At 37.7% G+C, this 21,559-nt stretch overlaps 1 protein-coding gene across 3 annotated transcripts in view; it reads left to right on the plus strand.

Annotated features, from left to right (window-relative positions):
- Nucleotides 1-21,559, plus strand: part of CDK6 (cyclin dependent kinase 6) — a 232,631-nt gene that overhangs the window by 42,445 nt on the left and 168,627 nt on the right. For all 3 annotated transcript variants that reach the window (XM_060020528.1, XM_060020529.1, XM_060020527.1), the window contains exon 3: nt 16,483-16,618. In XM_060020528.1, the coding sequence (XP_059876511.1) occupies nt 16,483-16,618 (136 nt within the window). The remainder of the gene's footprint in view (nt 1-16,482; nt 16,619-21,559) is intronic.

Genomic DNA, 21,559 nt, shown 5'->3' on the forward strand with positions numbered 1-21,559 from the left:
CTCACTATTTTGCATGTGGATTTTCAGTAATCCTCACATCATTTGTTGAAGTCTATTCTTTCCCCATTGAATGGTCTTGGTACCCTTGTTGAAAAATCGATTGAGCATAAACCAGAGAGTTCATTTCTGGATTCTCAATTATATTCCACTGATTGATACGTTTACCTTTATGCTAGGCTAGTACCACACTGTCTTGAGTACCAAAGCATATTATAGTAAGTTTTAAAATCGAGAAGTGTGAGTCCTCCGATTTTGTCAAGATTATTTTGGCTATTCTGAGTCCCTTGCAATTCCTTATGAATTTTAGGATCAGTTTGTCAACTTCTGCTAAACAGTCGGGGATTTTGATATGGATTGCGTTGAAGCTATAGGTCAATTTTGGGAATATTGGCCTCATAAAAATATCAGGTCCTTCTGATCTATGAATATGGATGTCTTTCTACTTACGTAGATGTTCCTTAATTTCTTTTAACATTGTTTTATAGTTTTCACTGTACATCTTTTGTTAAATTTATACAAAAGTATTGTTTTCGAAGTTATTATAAATAGGATTTTCTTAATTCCCTTTTTTTCTTGTGACGACATTTTCTTCAGCTGTTTTCTTGCCCACCTTTCTGATTTATTCAGGGGTGCTATTCTTCTTGTTGCATATTATAGCCCCCAAGATTGTTTCACTTGTATACTTGATAACTTCCCAAACTGTTACTTGACCTGTGTCCAAAACTCCAAGTATGTGTTTGTAATTGTTCACTGGACGTTACCACCTGAATGTCACAAGCATCTCAAATTCATGCCTTCTGGAGTGACCTCACTGAATACTCTTTAAATCTTCTTTTCCTTTTTCATTTTTTCTTCTGCTGTTTGGAAATAGCACCACCAACCTTGTTGCCTAAACCAGAACTCTGAAAATCATCCTTACCTTCTTTTCTTCCATCAGCTTTTATATCCTAGTTGGTCACCAAACCCTATGGATTCCACCTCCTAGATACCACTATGGGAATATAAATTGATGTGATCTTCTTTAAGGCAGTTTGGAGTAAGAACTTTTAAAAAGTGTATATATTTTGATTCAGAAAAAATGTATACCTTTTGATTTTTGCAGTGCCACTTAAAGGAACTTACCATAAGGTAGTGAGCCAGTGTTATGAGAATAGAGAAATGGTTTAATAGATTACAGATATAATGTAATTGAGTGCAATTTAAACATGGTTTTATATATGTGTATACATAGCCTTGTGAAAGTATTTGATACAGTGTTAATGTTTTTAATTGCGTTACGTAAAGCATGATTCTCACTTTAACAATAGAAAATAAGCTCTAAAAGAGCAGGGATCTTGTCTCATTGACCTTGATACCCCCTGAAGGGAGTAGATGCTCAGTAAATATTTGTTGGTTGTATTGGTCTCTCTCTGCTGCTCCTGTTTATCTAATCTATCTGTATTTCTTACCTGGGCTTTTGAAGACACTTCCTACATGTTTTCCTCACCTCCCATTTTATTCCCCTACAGTCCAACTTCTGTTCTACGGTCAGAGTGGTATTTCCAAGTGCTAAATCTGGCCATAGCATTGCCCACTGTAAAGTCCTTTGGTTCTTTCCCAATGCCCATAAGATAATTTCCAGACTTCTTAGCCTGGATTAACAAACTCTTCGTAATTTCACTTCTGTGTACTTTTCCAGCTTTTCTCTTGCCATCTTCCAAGATAATCACCAAGTCATGCCAAAGTATCCACAATTCCCCAAATATGAATTTTCCTGCATACCTACATACCTTTGGACATGCTGTTCCTTCTGCCTGGACCATGCGAAACTTCCTTTGTTTATCTGGCAAATTCCAGATCATCCTTGGAGACTCAGCTCCCCAGCCACTTCCCGTCTAGGCACATTTGAGTTCCTCTTCTTCAAGGCTTCCATAACTTCTTGAACTCTTTTACAACCCTTAATGTATACGGGATGGGCGTCCCTATAAGGCTAGAGAGTTAGCAAAGGCAGGGACTGTATATTCTTCTGCCTTCCACTCATCATCTTACTGCTGAACAGACTTCTTCTCCTATATCTCCATCTTAGGGCTTCTCAGTGTTGGTCTGAGGCCTGGTACCAATTTTCCATCGTCTGTGATGAAATTAGAAAAAAAAAGGGCCCTGTGGTGAATTTTTCAGAAGGCTAAATCTATTTACATTTTGGGTGTTAAAATGTGCTTTCTTTATGAGATGATGTTGATAGTAGATGGTAGGGTATATTTATGTCTTTAGCTGACAGCGTGCTGTCAGAGCCCTAAATTTGTTGGAAATTTTACAGGTCCCTGGAAACCAAAGGTCTGGGAACACTGCTGTATCTCATGGGGTGGCACCAAGTTCCCAAAGTCAAAAGCCTATGAGTCATCCTTGGCTTCTCCTCCTTCCTCATCCCTCCACCCCCGCCACATTCAGACACTTAGCAAGTCCTGCCAATTCAACCTCCTAAATATTTCTGGAATCTGTACTCTCCTCTCCGTCCTTGCTGCCAGTTCCTTAGGACAGGCCCTCTTTATTTTCCCTGTATAACTGTGGCAACTCCTTATGCTGGTCTTCTTGCCACTATTCCCCTCTTATTCCTGCTCATCAGAATGAGCTATTTAAAAATCAAAAGAAGATACCCGTTTCCCACAGGATACAAGTTTCTTGTGGCATACAAGAGTTCTCTCCAGTGGGACTTCTCACTGTCCGTTTGCTCTTACCTTCTCTTGGTTTTTAGTGCCCGCCCTTTGCCACTTGCTTGGGTAACTCTTGATGGTCTAAGATCGTTCCACTGTCACTTCTACAAACCTTTTCCTACGAGTCTGGGTGAGATGCCCCTCTTGATTACTCTTAAAATACCCTGTATTTATCTCTACCTCAGCATATCCAGCTTAGTTGATATTCATCTATTTATGTCTGCCATCTCACTAGACTCTGAACAACATAAGAAAATCTATTTTATCCTTTGATCTTTCTGTCCCCAGCACCCAGTACAATGCTAGAAAATAACAAATATTGAGTGAACGTTTGTTGGCTAAATGCATTTGTTCAGTGTAATGATCAGATGTACATTGTAGACGGCTCCACTACCCAGAATGAGAGGTGAGTATAGGGAGTCTCCACGAGGCAGGAACACAGGATAAAGGCCCTCTGTAGAAGTTTAGGTAAGAGTGATGAGTACTGAACTGGGGATGTAGCAGTGGATGGAGAAACATTTGAGTGGTAGAATTGATGGTTGCCTGGATATTTGGGGAAAGGGAAGAATCTCGGATTACTTGAAGGTTTCTGGGCTTGGAAAATTGGTTGGATGGTGTGGTTCACCAAAGAGGATGAGCTCTGTCCCAGATACTTTGAAACTGAGATGTTCAGAATACTGGTTGAAGTTTTCCAAGAGGTAAACTGGATGTGGACTTTGGGGAGAGAATTATTTTGGAGAGAGACAGATTGGGGATTTGTCAGCCCTTAGGTACTATCTGAAGCCATGGCCATTTGTTGTTGGTTATGTTGTGGTAGTGGTGGTGCTGCACTGAGTGAAAAGAGAACAGGACCTGAGACTCTGGATGTTGAAGGTCCACATCAAGGAGGAGAGAGAAGTCTGTGAAGGTTTCTAATTGAAATCCTGGTTTTGTGTCATACCTGTTCTATCACTCTGGACAAATTATCCTCTGAATCTCAGCTTCTTCATCTGTAAAATGAGAGTAATAATACCCACTTAAGTAAAATGAGAGTAATAATACCCACTTAATAGGGATATTGAAGAACTCAACGAGTTTACGTATGTAAAGTCCCTGATAGGTACAGTTCCAGGCTCATTCTAGGGGCTTGTAAATGATAGATTAGAGAGGAGATTCAAGAAAGTATTTCTCAGGGTGTGAAAACGTTTTGAAACAAAGAATTTCTTAATGATTATGCTGGAGATTACAATTAATATCTTAAATTTATAAAAATCTAGCTTGAAATAATACTAACTTACATTCTATAGTATATAAAAACTTTTTTCCTATACAGTTCTGCCTTTCCCCCTTTATGTTATTATTGTCACTAATTACATCTTTATACATTGTGTAGCCATTAACGTAAATTTATGATTATTGTCATATGCATTTGTCCTTTTAATTATATTAAGAAAAAAGAGCCCAAACCAAAATACAGTAATACTGGCTTTTATATTTACCTGTGTGGTCAGTTACCTTTGCCAGTGATCTTTATTTCTTCATATGGCTTTGAGTCACTGCCTAGTATCCTTTCATTTCAACCTGAAGGACTCCCTTTAGCATTTCTTCTAGGATGGGTCTCATGGCAAGAAACTCCCTCAGCTTTTGTTTATCTGGAAATGTCTTAACTTCACCTTCATTTATAAAGGATAGTTTTTATCTAGAATTCCTGGTTAACAGTTGCACTTTAATTTTATTTATTTTATTTTTAATTTATTTTTGGCTGTGTTGGGTCTTTGTTGCTGCGCGAGGGCTTTCTCTAGTTGAGGCGAGCGGGGCCTACTCTTCTTGCGGTGCGCGGGCTTCTCATTGCTGTGGCTTCTCGTTGCGGAGCACGGGCTCTAGGCGCGCGGGCTCAGTAGTTGTGACTCACGGGCTCTAGTGCGCAGTCTCAGTAGTTGTGGTGCACGGGCTGTGGTGTGTGTGCTGAGTTGCTCCTCAGCATGTGGGATCTTCCCGGACCAGGATCAAACCCGTGTCCCCTGTATTGACAGGCAGATTCTTAACCACTCCGCCACCAGGGAAGTCCCTGCCCTCCGTAGTTTCTTATGAGAAATTGGCTGTTAATCTTACTGAGTTTCCCTTTTAGGTGATGACTTACTTATCTCTTGCTGTTTTCTTTGCTTTTTGACAGTTTGACTTATACTATGTCACAATCTCCTTGCTTCATGTTCATGTGCCTAGAAAGCACTCAGATAAAGGATCATAATAATGATGCTGAATTAAATGATTATAATTTAATGTTAATAATAATGACCATGAGTCATTCATTAGTAAAACATAATTAGTACATTGGGCTTAAAAAGTCAAGAAAATGCTCAATGCTTGCCTCAAAGAATTCCATTAAATTTTTTAACTTTAAAAAATATTTTGGGGACTTGAGTAAGAATCAGGTGTTCAAAATAATTACTTGTGTGGAACACCCAGTGGCCTAAAAGATTCCCAGGATGAGTTGTTCCTCTGGTTTTTGCAAAAGAAAACTTCTGCCGTGGAAGAGATACGGTTACAGCTACATTTCCAAATTCTTACCTACTTTAGTTTTTAATTGCTCTTAACACTATGAAATATTTACCTTATTATCTAAAATATTCCTAAAACAAAGATCAAACTCTAAAATAAAATTAAAGTGTAGATATATTAAATCATAACTTAATATTTACACATTTTTGCATCTGACAGAAGCCTAACTTCAGATCCTTAAGTTTAGCAGCTGATAGAGATACCAGTTCTTTCAACTTTTCCAACTGTGTTCTGTTTTCTAATCTTTTAATATAGTTTCCTGATGGTGTTCTTTTTTTTTAATTTTTTAAAAATAAATTTATTTATTTATTATTTTTGGCTGTGTTGGGTCTTCATTGCTACACGCGGGCTTTCTAGTTGTGACTCACGGGCTCTAGTGCGCGGTCTCAGTAGTTGTGGTGCATGGGCTGTGCTGTGTGTGCTGAGTTGCTCCACGGCATGTGGGATCTTCCCAGACCAGGGCTCGAGCCCATGTCCTCTACATTGGCAGGTGGATTCTTAACCACTGCGCCACCAGGGAAGTCTGAGACCCAGGTGTCTTATTCCTTCTGTTAGTTTTGACACTCTGCACTCTCTTGGCCTGTGTTTCCTCATCTGTAAAACAACTGCATAGAACCAGATAATCTCTAAAGCTCCCCATATTTATAAAAGTCCATAATTCTGCCATGGAGAAATTTTTTTCTTTCTTTCTTTCTTGGCTTGTATGATGAACAATAGAGTAATTTGAAGAATTTTTGAGCTGTTGTTTCTCCTTTATTTCATGGTAACTCTGCTGCTTTTGACCTTTTAACCAGATATCAGAAAAGTAATTTTATTTTTCCTACATTCTTTTTGTAGAGTTAGTCCATACTGGGGAGGATTGAAAAACACATACCTTCAGTGAGGCAGTAATGCATGCATATTGCTTTTTTCCCCTAGAACAAAATTAAGAATTTGATTTAACATATTTAATTTTTAAAACTACCTTTTCAGAATTGATGGTCAGGATTGTCTCATTAACTTAGTGGAGCAGACTGAAGAAAAGTATATGAGTGATGGAAGGAAAAAAACTTGAAGGAGAAAAAAGCTTTTCTAATTCTTGTTTTTGAAATGGTGATTTTTCTCTTGTTAAAAATTGATAAGTTCTCATTGTAGGAAGTTCAGATAGGCAAATAGCAGAAAACACAATTCCATAATTTCATCACCTAGAGCTTAGCCACTGTTAGCATCTTGATTTATCTTTCTACCATTTTGTTTACATATGTGGAATCATACTGTACATATTCTTTTGAAGCCTGAATTTGCTTTTAATAATATTTCATGAATGCCTTTCCATGTTCAATAAATATGAATCTGTATCATCATTTTAAGGGCCACATGATATGTGTGTGTGTGTGTGTGTGTGTGTGTGTGTGTGTTTGTTTTTCCAGATGACTCCTCAAAAAAGCTTTTCACCAGTTTGTACTCCTACTGTCATGTGGGCCATTTTCACAAACGCTCACAAGTGTTGTGCCATTTTATCATTTAAACATTTTTGTTACCCAGTTTGAGGGGCTTAAGTAGTATATCACCGATGGTTCCATTTATGTTTCTTTAAGTTATTACGATAGTTTAACATTTTTTCCTATGTTTATGGTCGTTTATGTTTCCTTAAAAGGAACTAACTTCAGTGGTTGTTTTATTAGATAATAACGTAATCATAAGTACCTGAGTGAATTAGTGCTGGGATAGCTTTACTTACCTAGTAAGGATGTGATTATGAGAGATTTTTGGCTTACAGTGTAGGTAAAATTTGGTTGGTTTTTTTCTAAGACCCAGCAGACAGTCTTCATCACAGACGGCTGCCTAGTTTTGGCTGATTCGTCGTTTTTCCTCAAGAGAGGCCCAAAGCTGGAGAACAGGGCTTTTACAGGTCAGAAGTGGAGACAGAACTGAATGTTGAAAGTTGGCCAGAATGTTCATGCACTCATTCTGACTCAGGCCAGAGCTGCTCACTTTGCTTTCAAAAATATCATTTAACTCATATATTTCTGAGATTGAAATATCTTTGTCAAGCTCTGTTGGGTGTGTCATTTTCTAGCTAGTCAAGGGAAGGACATAAGAGAAGAGGGTCTAGGAGGTCAACAGTCTTCAGCTTTATTTTATTTTTCCTGTGAATTTTCTGAACATTTTTTTTCAGCCCAGGATGGAACACATATATACTGGTATAGCCAAGTTAAACAAAGACATTTGGGAGTTGGCATTACCACAATACCTGTCAGTAGTGTGTCTCATTTGCCACAGAAAGGTCTCTTGCCCCAAAGGCTGTGCTACATACAGAGGTAGGATTGCACAATGGTAAGGAAATCAGACTTGGGAACCGGACAGCCTGATTTCAGATCCCATCTTCACCACTTACAGTGCCTGGGCCTTAGGCAAAGTACCAAACCTCTCTATGACTGTTTCTTTCCTCTTTTTGTTTTGAAACAGCTTTATTGAAATGCACTTTACATACTATCAAATTCACCCATATAAGTATACAGTTCGGTGGTTTTTAGTATATTTATGAGTTGTGCAGCTATCACCATGATCTTACATTTTATTACCCAGAAAGAAACCCAGTACGCATTAGCAGTCATTCTTCATTCCTTCCCCTCCTTCGTCTCCCACCACCCCCGACCCTAGGCAACCACTAATCTACTTTCTGTCTCTATGGATCTGCCTATTGTGGAGGTTTCATGTAAAAGGAATTATGAAATATGTGGCCTTTTGTGATTGGTTTCTTTCACTTACCATAAACTTTTCAAGGTTTATTCATGTCGTAGCATGTATCTGTACTTCATTCCTTTTATTACTAAATAATATTCCACTATATGGATAATACCATGTTATGTTTATCCATTTATCAATCGATAAGACGTTTGGGTGGTTTCTATTTTTGGCTATTATGAATGATGCTGCAATGAACATTTGTATACATAACGTCTGTTTCTTCATCTATAAGAACGAGTACCATTTCATAGTGTTGTTATGAACACTAAAAAAGTCAAAATACATAGAAGGAGCTAGTGGGGAGCAAACTAAGAAATGTTAGTTAGTAAATGTGATATATTAGTGTGTGAGTCCTCATTTAACATCAGTTACAAGATTTGGCCTCCTCAGCATGCCATGCTTTCCTAATGGCATCTCTGAAGATCCTCTCTTTTACTTTGCTCCCAACTTTTCCCTGAGTTATAATTTTGAAAAGTTTAATTCGTTCAGTAGACATTGAACATCTACAGTGTGTTAGACACTGTACTAGATGCTCTAGAGAGTTAAAAGAAAAGAGTAAAAAAGTATGGAGAGGTACTTCCAGTTTAAGGCTGTCTTTAGTTTGCTAATCTGTAATCTCTGATCTGCCAGTAGGGTTTATGACTTGGGGCCCCTGAACCCCACCCTCACACCAAATGTCACAGGCTTATGAATCGTTTAATCCATTCACTCTTATCAGGCCCTTATTTTGACCCATGTATCTGTGTTTGTGAAGCTAACTGTTGTGTAAGGAAAAGGCTAAAACTAAGGTAATCATGTCTAGGTGGAGCCTTCACCGGGTGCAAGAGTAATGTCTCATTCCTACACTGTAGCTGGGGTTGGTGAATGGTGTTTATTCTAATCAAGACATAATGGTCCGGAATTTTCTCAGCAGATTTCTTCTTTTTATAGAGTTGACTTTATGTTGTTTCTGAACTTAGAAAACTATTTTGTATCGGAACTGGACTCAGCAGAAGTGTCAAGTCATTGTCTACCTGCCTCTGTTTTCTTTCTCTTGACTTTGTGGAGATGGTGATCCACGTGGTGACTCAGAATATTTTGCCCCTGCTACCATTCTCTTCCCTATAAGAGAACAAGTAGATTTCTGTGATTTCCTCGTGTGTTTTAGCTCTGAAGTAATGTTTCCTTTTTTCCCATAATAGTATATACTTAGCATAACAGAGTGATGTTACTACCTCATTCTTCTCTCTGCCTTTGATTCAGATAAAATGCATTAGCAGTTTGAAGGATTATGCTTGAAATATGAGTGCCTCCAGTGCTTGCTATAGGACTATGAAAGAAGTTTGAACTCTATTATTTAATGTCCATTTCAGGAATTCATCTTGAATATGAACAGAGCAGTATACAGTATCCTATATACCCATTAAGACAGCCCAAATAGCTTATTTGGGGCCCAGCTTACAGTGCACCACTTTTGCACTACCCTGTGATAGCAGTGTGTTTCCATATACACAAGTTTTTACTGTTTGCTCTATTTTAAATATTTACTGTAGTGCAAGTCACATCTTGTAAACTTGCCCAATATGGGGGATTCCCATTTTATTTGTAAAACACTTTTTGGTTAATGGATGCAAAAATATTAACTCATAGATCCACATTGCCAGGTACATGTAGATAGAAGCTGAAACCAGATTAGTAGAAACTCTAAAGATGAACTGGAAGAAGATGAACTATGAAACTTTCTTATGAACACTCTTTTTAAGGCTATAAGGAATAAAATGAGTTAGTAAATAAAAGATGTTGGCTTTGCATTCCCTTGTCAGATTGTGGTAGCCTTCAGTGTAACAACAGTATGATCACAAAGGGGTTTCCCTGCTTTGGGGTTATTACTTATGGGGCGCCCCTGTGCGTTTCCACTTTTCAACAACAGCTAGTGGAAGGGGGGTTGCTTAACGAGGGGTTTTGGGAGAACAGATCTCTGAGCATTGGACTCAACCTTTAACTAAACTCAGTACCTTTGTATGATTTTTAAATGCTTCTCCTTGCCTCCTCACTTCTCCTTACCCAGGCCTTTCCGATGCTATAGGTTCCATATTCCCATTTGCAATGAGCTTGTCTCTCTTGCTTTCTTTCTCTACTTTTTCTCCATAAAATGCCTCTGTGGTCAGACAAGGAACCACAAGGAGGAATCCTGGGAAGAGGCCGCATGGCTCCTTAGGAGAGATTAATTATTCAGCTCTGCTGCTGTCAATTACTCTTTCCCAGCCAGCAGGCTCATGGAGAAACCTCTTAAGGTGAATAGTCTCCCAGCAAGTCAGGGAACTAGTATAGTCACCTAGAGGAAACTCCTACTAATTAAGCTATGTGCTTGAGCTTAATTCAGTTTGTCTAATATATAAGATGTATTTGAGGTCAGATATTGATGTTTAAAGTCTTTTAATTATTTCAAAATGTTTATAGATGTCTTAGGACTATTTTTTGTTGTAAGTAATAAAACCCAACTCAAACTGGGTAAGCACAAAAGCAACATTACTGACTCATCTAAGTAATAAATCCAGGGGTAGGTTGGGCACAAGTGGGTCCAGGTGCTTAAATGATGTCATCCGGAATCTCTTGCCTATCATCTCTCTGCTCTGGCTCTCTTCGGTGTTGGTTGCATTCCATGGTGGGCTCTACAGTGGTGGCAGAGATGGCCACCAGCAGCTGCAGGCTAATCTGTTGCCAGTTTGGTAATCCCAGAATAAAGAGAGCTCTACTTTCCCAGAAGATCTAGTAAAATTCCTGGGACCAATTCTCATGGTCCTGTCCATCCCTAAATCAGTCATTGTCACTCTGTCCAGGGTAGGTTATGTGCCATCCTGAGCATGTACCCCACGAATATATTGCTTGAGTGTATGGGGTAGGAGTGGTTCCTCAACAAGAAATGAGGATATGGTTTCCAGAAGAGAGAATGGATCTTGGAAAGGTAGACATCACAGGTGTCTACTGTAATAGGATGTAGAATGAATCTACTTTGATGTTGATATATAAAGTTTCACATAGTGTTTGTAGAATTAATTTGGAATTAATACATAGCCATATATCACTGCTTGTAGTTTTACATGTCAGTTGTCTCTCCCCCCAACTGGATATGAAGCTCTTAGAAACGGTCCCCGTCTTAGATCTGTTGGAATCTCTAAAACCAAGTACAGTGCCTGCACAGTACAGTGTCCATACTGATAAATGTTTACAGGTACTGCTGAAATGGCGATTTCCTTCTCGCAGCAGGTTCATTATTATTAGTGGCAAATACTTCTGGAATTACACCATTCAGTGCTGGTTGAGAATAAGTGCACACACACTCCTTATTTAATGAGCAAAAGGAGAATACCCTGGCCAGCATCCAGTAGTGTAGGGTTATTGGGAGGTGTGAACATAAATTTGGTGCATGCAAACTGTAGCCAAAGAATGTGCTTCGTGGACTATAGAGGAAGAGATTAGAGATTTTTTTAAAATTCTTCTCAATTCTGAAGACTGCCTGTAGTTCAAATAAAATTTTGTTTAGCACCCTTCGGCAGCTGTGCCAGACATCTCACAGATCTTGAACTATTTGATGTCCAAACATTCAAGAGTATGAAAAAGAGCGACAGGAAAAAAATCCTTATAGAACTTCCTGTGACAGGTCAGAGTTTAATCACAGCAAGTAATGCAGATTTCCCTTTTATTATAACCACAATAGAAAGGCAGGGCTTGTGTTTACAGAGCATGTTGTTTGGGAGACCTTTGTAAATTGTAATCTTTGGAAATCCCAAACCTTATTGGATGTAATCCCATCCATTAGATGAAGACAACTTGCCTATGCAATAGATCCAGAATAGCAAGTTAAATGGAGAACGTGAACAGGAAGCAGTCATTCCGAATTACAATGGGTAGGATGCAGAGTTAATTCATGGAGATATTTTGTTATGAGATAATTACATCACTAGGACAGCTGGAAAGCTGAGTGCTGTGCTGGACCGCAGTGCTTGCTCTCTGCCCTGCAGCTGGGGGGTCAGGACAATAGAGACAGGGAGAGGACTTATTTTATGGGATAGTTAGGGGCTTGGCTGACTTAATTGTAAAATGATAATGACCTATCTGCCTTTTTTGGATTTTGTTTTGCGCAGCTAAACTGGATTCGTAGACTCAGTGAATGCTGAGAACTACTTTTTGAACCTTCACTTGGATCGCGTTAAGCTAAGCTCTAATGGATAAATTTTGAATGGTAGTTTTCATTTCCTCTAAAAGTCATCTGAGATACTTTTGTTCATCCTCAACACAATGTGATTATATTTCTCTTATGGAACTGTAGTTATGCAGTCACTGAAATGGTATTTTTGTCAGTTTACTGAATAGCAAAAAAAATAGAATGGTTTTAGAAAGCTTTAAGTTGTTGGTCGACACAAGGAATCAAACAGTTGAAGTTATTTACCAGGGTTTATTTTCAAATGTTCAGACCTGTCTGGCTCTTCTGTTTTGCAAGTTACAGAGGTTATAGATAGCTTGACCACATTCCTCATTGATTTATATAAATATATTACAGATTGTTAACCTCCTGCCAAACACCAGGGGTTTCATTCAGTTCTTGTTTAGTTCGGTTGCTTTACGTGAGACTTATTGGTTTTATTACAGCATCTGTCTTCTCTTTATTGCCCACTGAAGTGATTATTATTTGCTTTGGGATGATTCCAGACAGAGTCCTTGTAGACAAGAAAGCATCAAAAATATTATGTTCTAAAATTCCTAAGATTAGTATTTATAGCTGTTGATTCAAAATGCATTTTCTACCCATTATGACTAATGTAATTTAATTTTACTATGATAATGTTTACTAAGCAATTAAGTCAGACTAAATATCATGTTTTGGTATAGAGTAATATTTCCCAAAATGTCTTCTGTACGGTACTGGGTCTATTGGATGTTGATGGCCAGCATTAGAGCCCCAAACCTACAGGTTCTTCTAGGACTTTTACTTCCCTCGATGTCACTTTTGAATTTCTAAGGAGACGGTGATAGGCTCCATTTCCCAAATAAAATTGATAACGGCACCTTAAAAAAATAAAAAGCATTATCACCTTGAACCAGCGTGAGCCACTTCTAGTAAACACCATTCTTTTTGTAGCCTAGAAGAATATATGATTATATACACTAAAATTTATACAAGAATATTCTACTCTGTGTCTCTTTAAATGTGTGTCTTTAAAAATCCACTTTAAAAAAAATTGCCAATTAAAATTAGTGCCTTTTCTCCATGGCTTATCATTTGGGGCAATTAACAGGGGCTCCAGGGAGCTCACCTTTTGCATATCTCAGGTGTGGAGTCCAGGTGCTGCAGGCAGCAACAGTGAATCTTAATAAATTGAAGAGAGTGATATAACTTTGAGAAAAATAACTTGGGTGGGTTAGATGTTATTCTTGCATTGTGTCATACAGAGTGTTTGAAAATGGTTTCAGTGAGATGAAGCAACATAGCATGCTGCCAGGGCTGTTAGGTAACTAACAACGGTTTGGGAGCAAGTGACCCTTCGGTTTAGCAGTGTTTTATAATCACTTCATTCTCCAGCTACGTCCCTGTCAAAAAATTTTTTTCTTTTGGAAATTACTAAAACGTTTTATGTATTACAAACCATAAGTGTAGTAAGAACTGGAGTTACTAGTTCTTTACTGACTGGAGGCAGTGATAAACAATGTATTTTTTTATTAAGGAAATGTATTACTTATAATAGAAAACATTTTGAAAGTAATGTTTAAGAAGCACAGCTGTAATGATGCAGTTCCCATGTTTGTATTTGATTTTAGTACAGGCCATTTTTGGTTCATTACTGTTTCATTTTATCACAAAAATAGAAGCAATAGATATAAAGAAGCTTGGTAATTGTGGAACTCCTTTTTCTTCTTCAAAAGGAAGAAAAAATATTCCATTGTATATATTTGCCACATCTTCTTTATCCATTCATCTGTCAGTGGACACTTAGGTTGCTTCCATGTCCTGGCTATTGTAAATAGTGCTGCAATGAACATTGTGGTACATGACTCTTTTTGAATTATGGTTTTCTCAGGATATATGCCCAGTAGTGGGATTGCTGGGTCATATGGTAGCTCTGTTTTTAGTTTTTTAAGGAACCTCCATACTGTTCTCCATAGTGGCTGTATCAGTTTACATTCCCACCAACAGTGCAAGAGGGTTCCCTTTTCTCCATACCCTCACCAGCATTTATTGTTTGTAGATTTTTTGATGATGGCCATTCTAACCAGTGTGAAGTGATACCTCATTGTAGTTTTGATTTGCATTTCTCTAATGATCAGTGATGTTGAGCCCAGCCATAAAAAGAAACAAAATTGAATTATTTGTAGTGAGGTAGATGGACCTAGAGTCTGTCATACAGAGTGAAGTCAGAAAGAGAAAAACAAATACCGTATGCTAACATATATATGGAATATAAAAAAAAAAATGGTTCTGATGAACGTAGGGGCAGGACAGGAATAAAGACACAGACGTAGAGAATGGACTTGAGGACATGGGGAGGGGGAAGGGTAAGCTGGGACGAAGTGAGAGAGTGGCATGGACATATATACACTACCAAATGTAAAATAGTTAGCTAGGGGGAAGCAGCCGCATATCTTGGTGCTTTGTGACCACCCAGAGGGGTGGGTTAAGGAGGGTGGGAGGGAGATGCAAGAGGGAGGGGATATGGGGATATATGTATGCATATAGCTGATTCACTTTGTTATACAGCAGAAACTAACACAACACTGTAAAGCAATTATACTCCAATAAAGATGTTAAAAAAAAAAAGGAAGAAAGAGTAAAGCTGTCAAAGTATGTGGGTTAAATGGAAAGAAGATTGTTCAAAGGAGCCTATGAATAAATGGTAGTTACCTCAAATTACCAAATTGAAAGAGTTGTTTTCATAAACTTCCCAGGTTTCAGATCCATGAATGATAGCAATCATGTTTTTCAGTATGGCATGCATATGATTTATGGCATTATTTTTAATAAATTTGTTAGTTAGGAGTTTTTACTTTGTCAGAATAATTTTTCAGAATAAGTCACATTAGTGATACTCGAAGACTTTAGAAATTTAGAAAAAGTTAAGTTTATAAGTAGATAATTAAAACTTAGAAGTCAGAATATTTGGAAGTAGACAAACGTAAGGAAGAAATTCTGTTGATCTTAATTGATTTTAATGGAGTTGTAGAACTCACCCCAGGCTGCCCAAAATTAAAAAGGAGTTTGGACCTGGCTATAAAGTATGTGTGGTTGGTGGTGGTGGTGTTCACCCCATCGATTTAACTTAATTATGGTGTTCTTTAGTTTCTTTTAAAGTTTACTTTAGATTAACACTGAAGTACCAAAGGTTATGGAGCCCATTTAGCCCAGAAATGCAGTAGAGTGGCGTGGTGAGCCAGCTAGGCATTAAAAATTTAAGAGGTAATGTACAAAGTGGATAACTGAGAGTCAACCCTGCATTTCAGTAACTGGGTTATATGCACATTTATAGTTAGTTTCTTTGAAGAAGGTGTTGTTTCATTTTAAAAAATGAAAGAAAGTAATATGAGTAGCACTTTTATTAGCCTTTTCTTAGTATTTATATTACATTCTTGTCAAGAAATTTATTTATAGCTTGTTTATGGGTGGTGTGTTTAACTCTTTAAATGTTTGGTGAGCATCTCATGTGCCAGATAGTATCTTTGTCTGTTGAAGCTAAAGGAAATTCTGTCCTTTGTCTTGAAAATTCTTTTGACTACTGAAGGCTTTGTTCTTAAAACTTAAATTTTGAATTTGTCGTAGGATTTTATGGAAGGAATTGAATTCTCCCATCCAAACATAATTATAAAGTTTGTCAATCTGCCTTTATCATCTAAGGGCAATATAGTTTACAAATGCAATTTCTGCCCCCCCCAAAAGTTAAAATTTCACAGTTTTTATTAGCATGATATTTGGAATTTTAAAACTAAGAATTCATGCCCATTCCAGGGAAATGATTTGATTCACCAGGATGAGAAGGCTTTCTTAGAAATAAACCATATTTCTCCTTATTCCATTATAGTTATTTTCATAGGCATAATTATAAGACCTTAAATTCCAGGAAAATCTAAATTGCAGAGTCCAGCATCTCCAGAAAATGCTCAATCTGTCTCTTTAATAATTCTTGACCTGTGAGCTAAGAACCATATTTTTCCTAGAGGCTGCAGTTTTTGAAACTATCTCTATCAGCAAATTCTGCCTAAGATCTTAACTAAGGAGCCCTCCAAGCAGGCATTCTCATGTTGCAGTCGTGTTGCTTTTTCTTTGCCATTGTGAATTTTGTCACCACTTAACCAAGTGCTCTGCCCCTGAACTTTCATATCGATATTAAACTATCAGATCCTATTAGGTATCCTTACGTATTATCACAAGGAATGATCAAACCTGTCCTTTTTTCCCCCTAATTATGTGATCAAATTGAGGGATATGTGTAAGACTTACAGGTTACTTCTTTGCTTATTACCACCTACTTAATACCTCTTTTTTTTTTCCTTTTAGGTTGTTTGATGTGTGCACAGTGTCACGAACAGACAGAGAAACCAAACTAACATTAGTGTTTGAACATGTTGATCAAGACTTGACCACTTATTTGGATAAAGTTCCAGAGCCTGGAGTGCCCACTGAAACCATAAAGGTACTAAGAATCATCTCTCTGCCTGGTCAAACAGTCACACTGTTATATAAACAATGGCACTCTTTCCTTATGAAAATTGCCAAAATTAGAGCCTTTGGAACTCAATATATAGTTAAATATATCTAGTATGACTAAGTGGGATGTTTAAAGAATGGGGTATATTCTAGTTCACTAATTTTAGGGCTCAGTGGAAAAAACCCTTTAGTTCTAATACATATTAAAATTATTGGAAAATATCTATTTGTACGTTATCTGGCCCTAAGCTTAGAAAGTATAGTGTAGTAAGTATAGCTCAGCCTTTTTCTGATCGTTTGTGGACTCTGAGGGTTATAATTTAAAACATCATTCATGAGTATATTGAATATGTAATTGTATACTGGTCCTAGGACATACCTATGCTATGTAAATCTGAAATATTGATTGTTAGGCCCTTCTTTCTCCATTTTCTCCTCATTCATAAAACATTTATAGGAAGCCTAAGTGTCAGGTACCATCCCAAACTCTTGGGATTCAAAGATGACTTAAGACTCCTTGGAGGTCAGCAAGCTAGATGCATTGTATTGACTAGAGGTCCTTTCTTCCTTTAGGTCTAATGGGAAGAGCTACTTATAAAGCTCTGTTGGTCTTACTTTGTTCTGCTTAATTGAACTTCCGAGTCGATCTTGTAGATCTGTGCATATCATGGGCAGGTTTTCACAAAGACCTGTTTGTTTTTGTGAATTAGGTGAAACAGGCTCCTTACCTTATCATTCTTTGTGTAGAAATGAGTTCTAGAGTTCAGCATCATTTTAGATAGGAGTTAATAGCTGAAAACAGTTTATCTTCTGAACAGAGTAAGAAATGTCTTTTAGTGATAGCTAGGTGGTGTTCCCAGATACTGATGCATTTAGAACGTGATGTACTGAATGATTTATTTCTTGGGTTTTAGACTAATGTAGAATTTATTTTCTCCTGTCTGCCTTTCATAAAAGAATATGGTGCTCAGGAATGGTCTCGTTGCTTCCTGAGCAGTTTCAGGGACAGTAAGGCCCTTTAAACATAGGTATTCCTAATTACCTGTTCTTGGTCCTTTTCTCTTCTATCTCTGCATCCCTTTTTTCACTCAAATTCTATTCCAATCCTGTGGCTTCAGTTCTTTCCTTTATGAGTTTGTCCAAAATACCATGTTCAGCATGCAGGGCAGAGTATAGCCCTGTTTTGTGTTCTCTGCTTTCTGGCCAGATTGGGCTAATCCCCATCCTCTTACTGTGGCTCATAATTTCCTACCTCCGTGGGCTTCCTTCTCGTTGCCATTCCTTTGCTCCCCCCCACCAATAACTCTCTGCTTACATTTTTCAAGGCCCACCCGAGATATCATTTGAGCAGCCTTTATAGCTGGATGTAATCTCATTTGTCTTATAGCTTGTTCTACATCTCTCCCTCTTTATCATATTTTCTACATTTAATTGTGATTATTTGTGTCCATGTCTTACCTATTCATTCATCTTTGTATCCTGACAGTCCCTACTCAGTGATTTATACACATAGGTACTCAATAAATAAGACACATTGCCAACCTTTCTTCAGATATAATTAATTGAAAATTGTTTTTTAAATGACTTCCAACAGCTTAAACACGGACTGTCAAAATAAGCATTAGCTTCTTCTAATCTATTTCTAAGTTCAAAAATTTCATTTGGGGGAGGTCATTTTTTTTTTAAGCAGCGAGACAAGGTAACCATATATTTATACCCTACATTGCCACCTACATGGATCTTTCGAGCTTCACGTTAAATTCTCCTAGGACGTTAGAGGCTGCTGAGTGGAATCATTTGCAAAAGTGTGTGTAGTTAAAATGACTGATAAACCAGAGTGATGTGCTTAAACTAAGGCTTGATCAGGCAAGAGTAGAAAATGAAGTGGGGTGGGGGAAACTCCCAAGGGTGGGAGTAGAGAGGTAAGCAGGATTCAGAGAGGAACAGGCAAAAAGGTGGTCACTAAGGTGAGGTGAAGGAGAGGAGCCGGGGGATGGCCAAGCCAAGGTTGGGGAGCGGGGGATTGGTGCTTATCAACAGAAGCTTTTGACAAGGTAACTTGTTAAAAGTATTTTTTGAGTTCTTCATCTATCCAGGGAAAGGGAGTGTCACTTCGTTCTGTGTTGAACAGGAGATTCTCCTGGAGGCTGTTAAATTTCTTCAGCCATCAGGGACAACAGCCCCACAAAGGTAGAGGTGGGTGCAAGGGCTGTGGTTATTTAAGGTTTGCGGTTAATGGTGTTTTGATGTTTTCGTAGTAAAATAAAACTATGGTCAACTGAAATATTTCAGGCGATTAATTTGTATGTTAACGGCTCATTGAACATCTTTTGCTAACTTAAAAGCTAGTCGCAAGACCCGTTTCGTCTTCATCCTTAATTTTTTTTTTAATTGAAGTATAGTTGATTTACAATGTTGTTTTTAGTTTCTGGTGTACAGTGAAGTGATTCAGTTATACATATACATATATTCTTTTTCAGATTCTTTCCTATTATAGTTTATTACAAGATATTGAATATAGTTCCCTTGCTATACAGTAGGACCTTGTTGTTTATCTATTTTATATATAGTAGTTTGTATCTGCTAATCCCAAACCTAATTTATTCCCCCCTCCCCGCCCCTCTCCCCTTGGGTAACCGTAAGTTTTCTATGTCTACGAGTCTGTTTCTGTCTTGTAAATTAAGTTCATTTGTATCATTTTTTTTAGATTCCACCCATAAGTGATATCATATGATATTTGTCTTTGTCTGTTTGACTTCACTTAGTATGATAATCTCTAGGTCCATCCATGTTGCTGCAAATAGCAGTAGTTCATTCTTTTTATGGCTGAGTAGTATTCCATTGTATATATGTACCACATCTTCTTTATCCATTCATCTGTCGAAGGGCATTTAGGTTGCTCCCATGTCTTGGCTATTGTAAACAGTACTGCTGTGAACACTGGGGTGCATGTATCTTTTCAAATTAGAGTTTTCTTCAGATATGCCCATTCATCCTTAATTTTTAAAAATTTTCTGAACTGTGCTGATCTACTTTTCTTCCTTATTAAATATAAGGGTTTTTTTTTTTAGCATTTGTGTTTGAGGTTCTTTAAGGCCATCCTTAAAAACATGAGTAATCATTTAAAAGCACTATAATACTATCAAATGGATAGTTTTAAGCTGAATATGTGATTGACATAAATTTATTTTTAATGAACACTTTTATCTTTTGTTTCTAAGTTGACATCTTTTTAAGCACTGGTATGAAGGATAAACAGCTGCTCAGTAGGAAGTTCCAGCTAGTTGAGGTTCTGGTTAATTGAATTTTTCAAGCACACAGCCAGAGAACAGAAATATTTTGTTGTTGTAGAGCTCATTTATGAGAAGTCTCAATAACTATATCAAGTGAATATTGTTATTATGAGGAACCTATTGGGAACATGGATTGGATTCTTTATATAGAATGCTTTGTTGTAATAAGAGTTTTTCTGAATATACTCGTACAAAGGTTAATTGAATATTTACAGGGTGAGTTCTGTGCTAGGCACTTTGAGGACACAAAACTGCATAAGTCATGAACCTGCACTTGAGGACCTTAGAATATAAGAGCACACAGAAGCATGTGGGACACTTCTCTATGGTTATTTAAGTAGTTTAGTTGGTGTTTGATACTTTCAGGTTTAAAAAACCCCACTTACTTATGAATAAACACAGTCTGTAGCTGATTCTTTGCATTATGGTACCAAAATATTTTCTAAAATGTTCTTCGAAATCATAAATATTATTATTGACATTGTCTTGCATATATCAGAACTCGCCATGTTGCAAAATAGACAAATAGGTAAAATATTTTAACATGAAATAGGTGTAAAACAGGAAGTCAGGGAAAGACCTCATATTCAGTTGGTTTAGGCTGTGGGAATTTTCCTCCACTACCTGTCCCCCACCATGTTTTCTGTGGCACTGTTTACCTGTTGGTCCGCCTCAATTCACTATATTCGAGCGCACATTCAGGACATAAATTGCATTAGGTGAGCCGTACTTGGGTAAAACTGGGATGTTGCATGGTCTCTGACTAGCTATTACAGAGGTAAACTCTTTCTGTTCAGTACCATTTTCATCAACCTGTTTGTTATAAAAAGAGCCCGTGAGGGCTTCCCAGGTGGTTCAGTGGTTAAGACTCCATGCTTCCACTGCAGGGGGTGTGGGTTCGATCCCTGGTCAGGGAAGTTCCACATGCCACATGGTGCAACCAAAAAAAAAAAAGAAAGAAAGAAAAGAAACAAACAAACAAAAAAAAGAGCCCATGATGGGCTTATTTTCCCAGCTTACATATATCACATAACAATTTTTACATGCATTTAATACCATTTGTTTTTAAAAGTAAAAATGGCAGAAAACCACCCCTGAAGCCCTAAGTATTTGTGAAGGTTGATAGTTGGGTGAACTCATTAGGGGAAATTCTGTCATTATCATATGGTCTGGACTGAAAATTGTCATTGAGAGGCTTATGAGAATAAAATAAAATCATAGGTGGTTCTTTCCAACATTTTACAATACACCTGTTCTAAAAATAAATAAATACATTTATACGTCTTATTCATACTTCATCTTGAAGTTTTCATCACATTCTTTAATCTCTTTTCTTGATGTCCTGAGATATATTCATTCATGTTGATGGTGACATTTGCATAAAGAAACCTCTTGACTGCTATGCTGTGACATCAACAGATACTCAAACTTTGCCTCGTAGGCTTATTGTTGCCATATCTTGCTTTCCTATTTCTAGTTCGGAATGTTTTTGTTTTTTTTTTTTTTTCCGGTACGTGGGCCTTTCACTGTTGTGGGCTCTCCCGTTGTGGAGCACAGGCTCCGGACGCGCAGGCTCAGCGGCCATGGCTCACGGGCCCAGCCGCTCCGCGGCACGTGGGATCTTCCCGGACCGG

Source organism: Delphinus delphis, chromosome 9 (assembly GCF_949987515.2).
Source record: "Delphinus delphis chromosome 9, mDelDel1.2, whole genome shotgun sequence".
Lineage (NCBI taxonomy): Eukaryota > Metazoa > Chordata > Mammalia > Artiodactyla > Delphinidae > Delphinus > Delphinus delphis.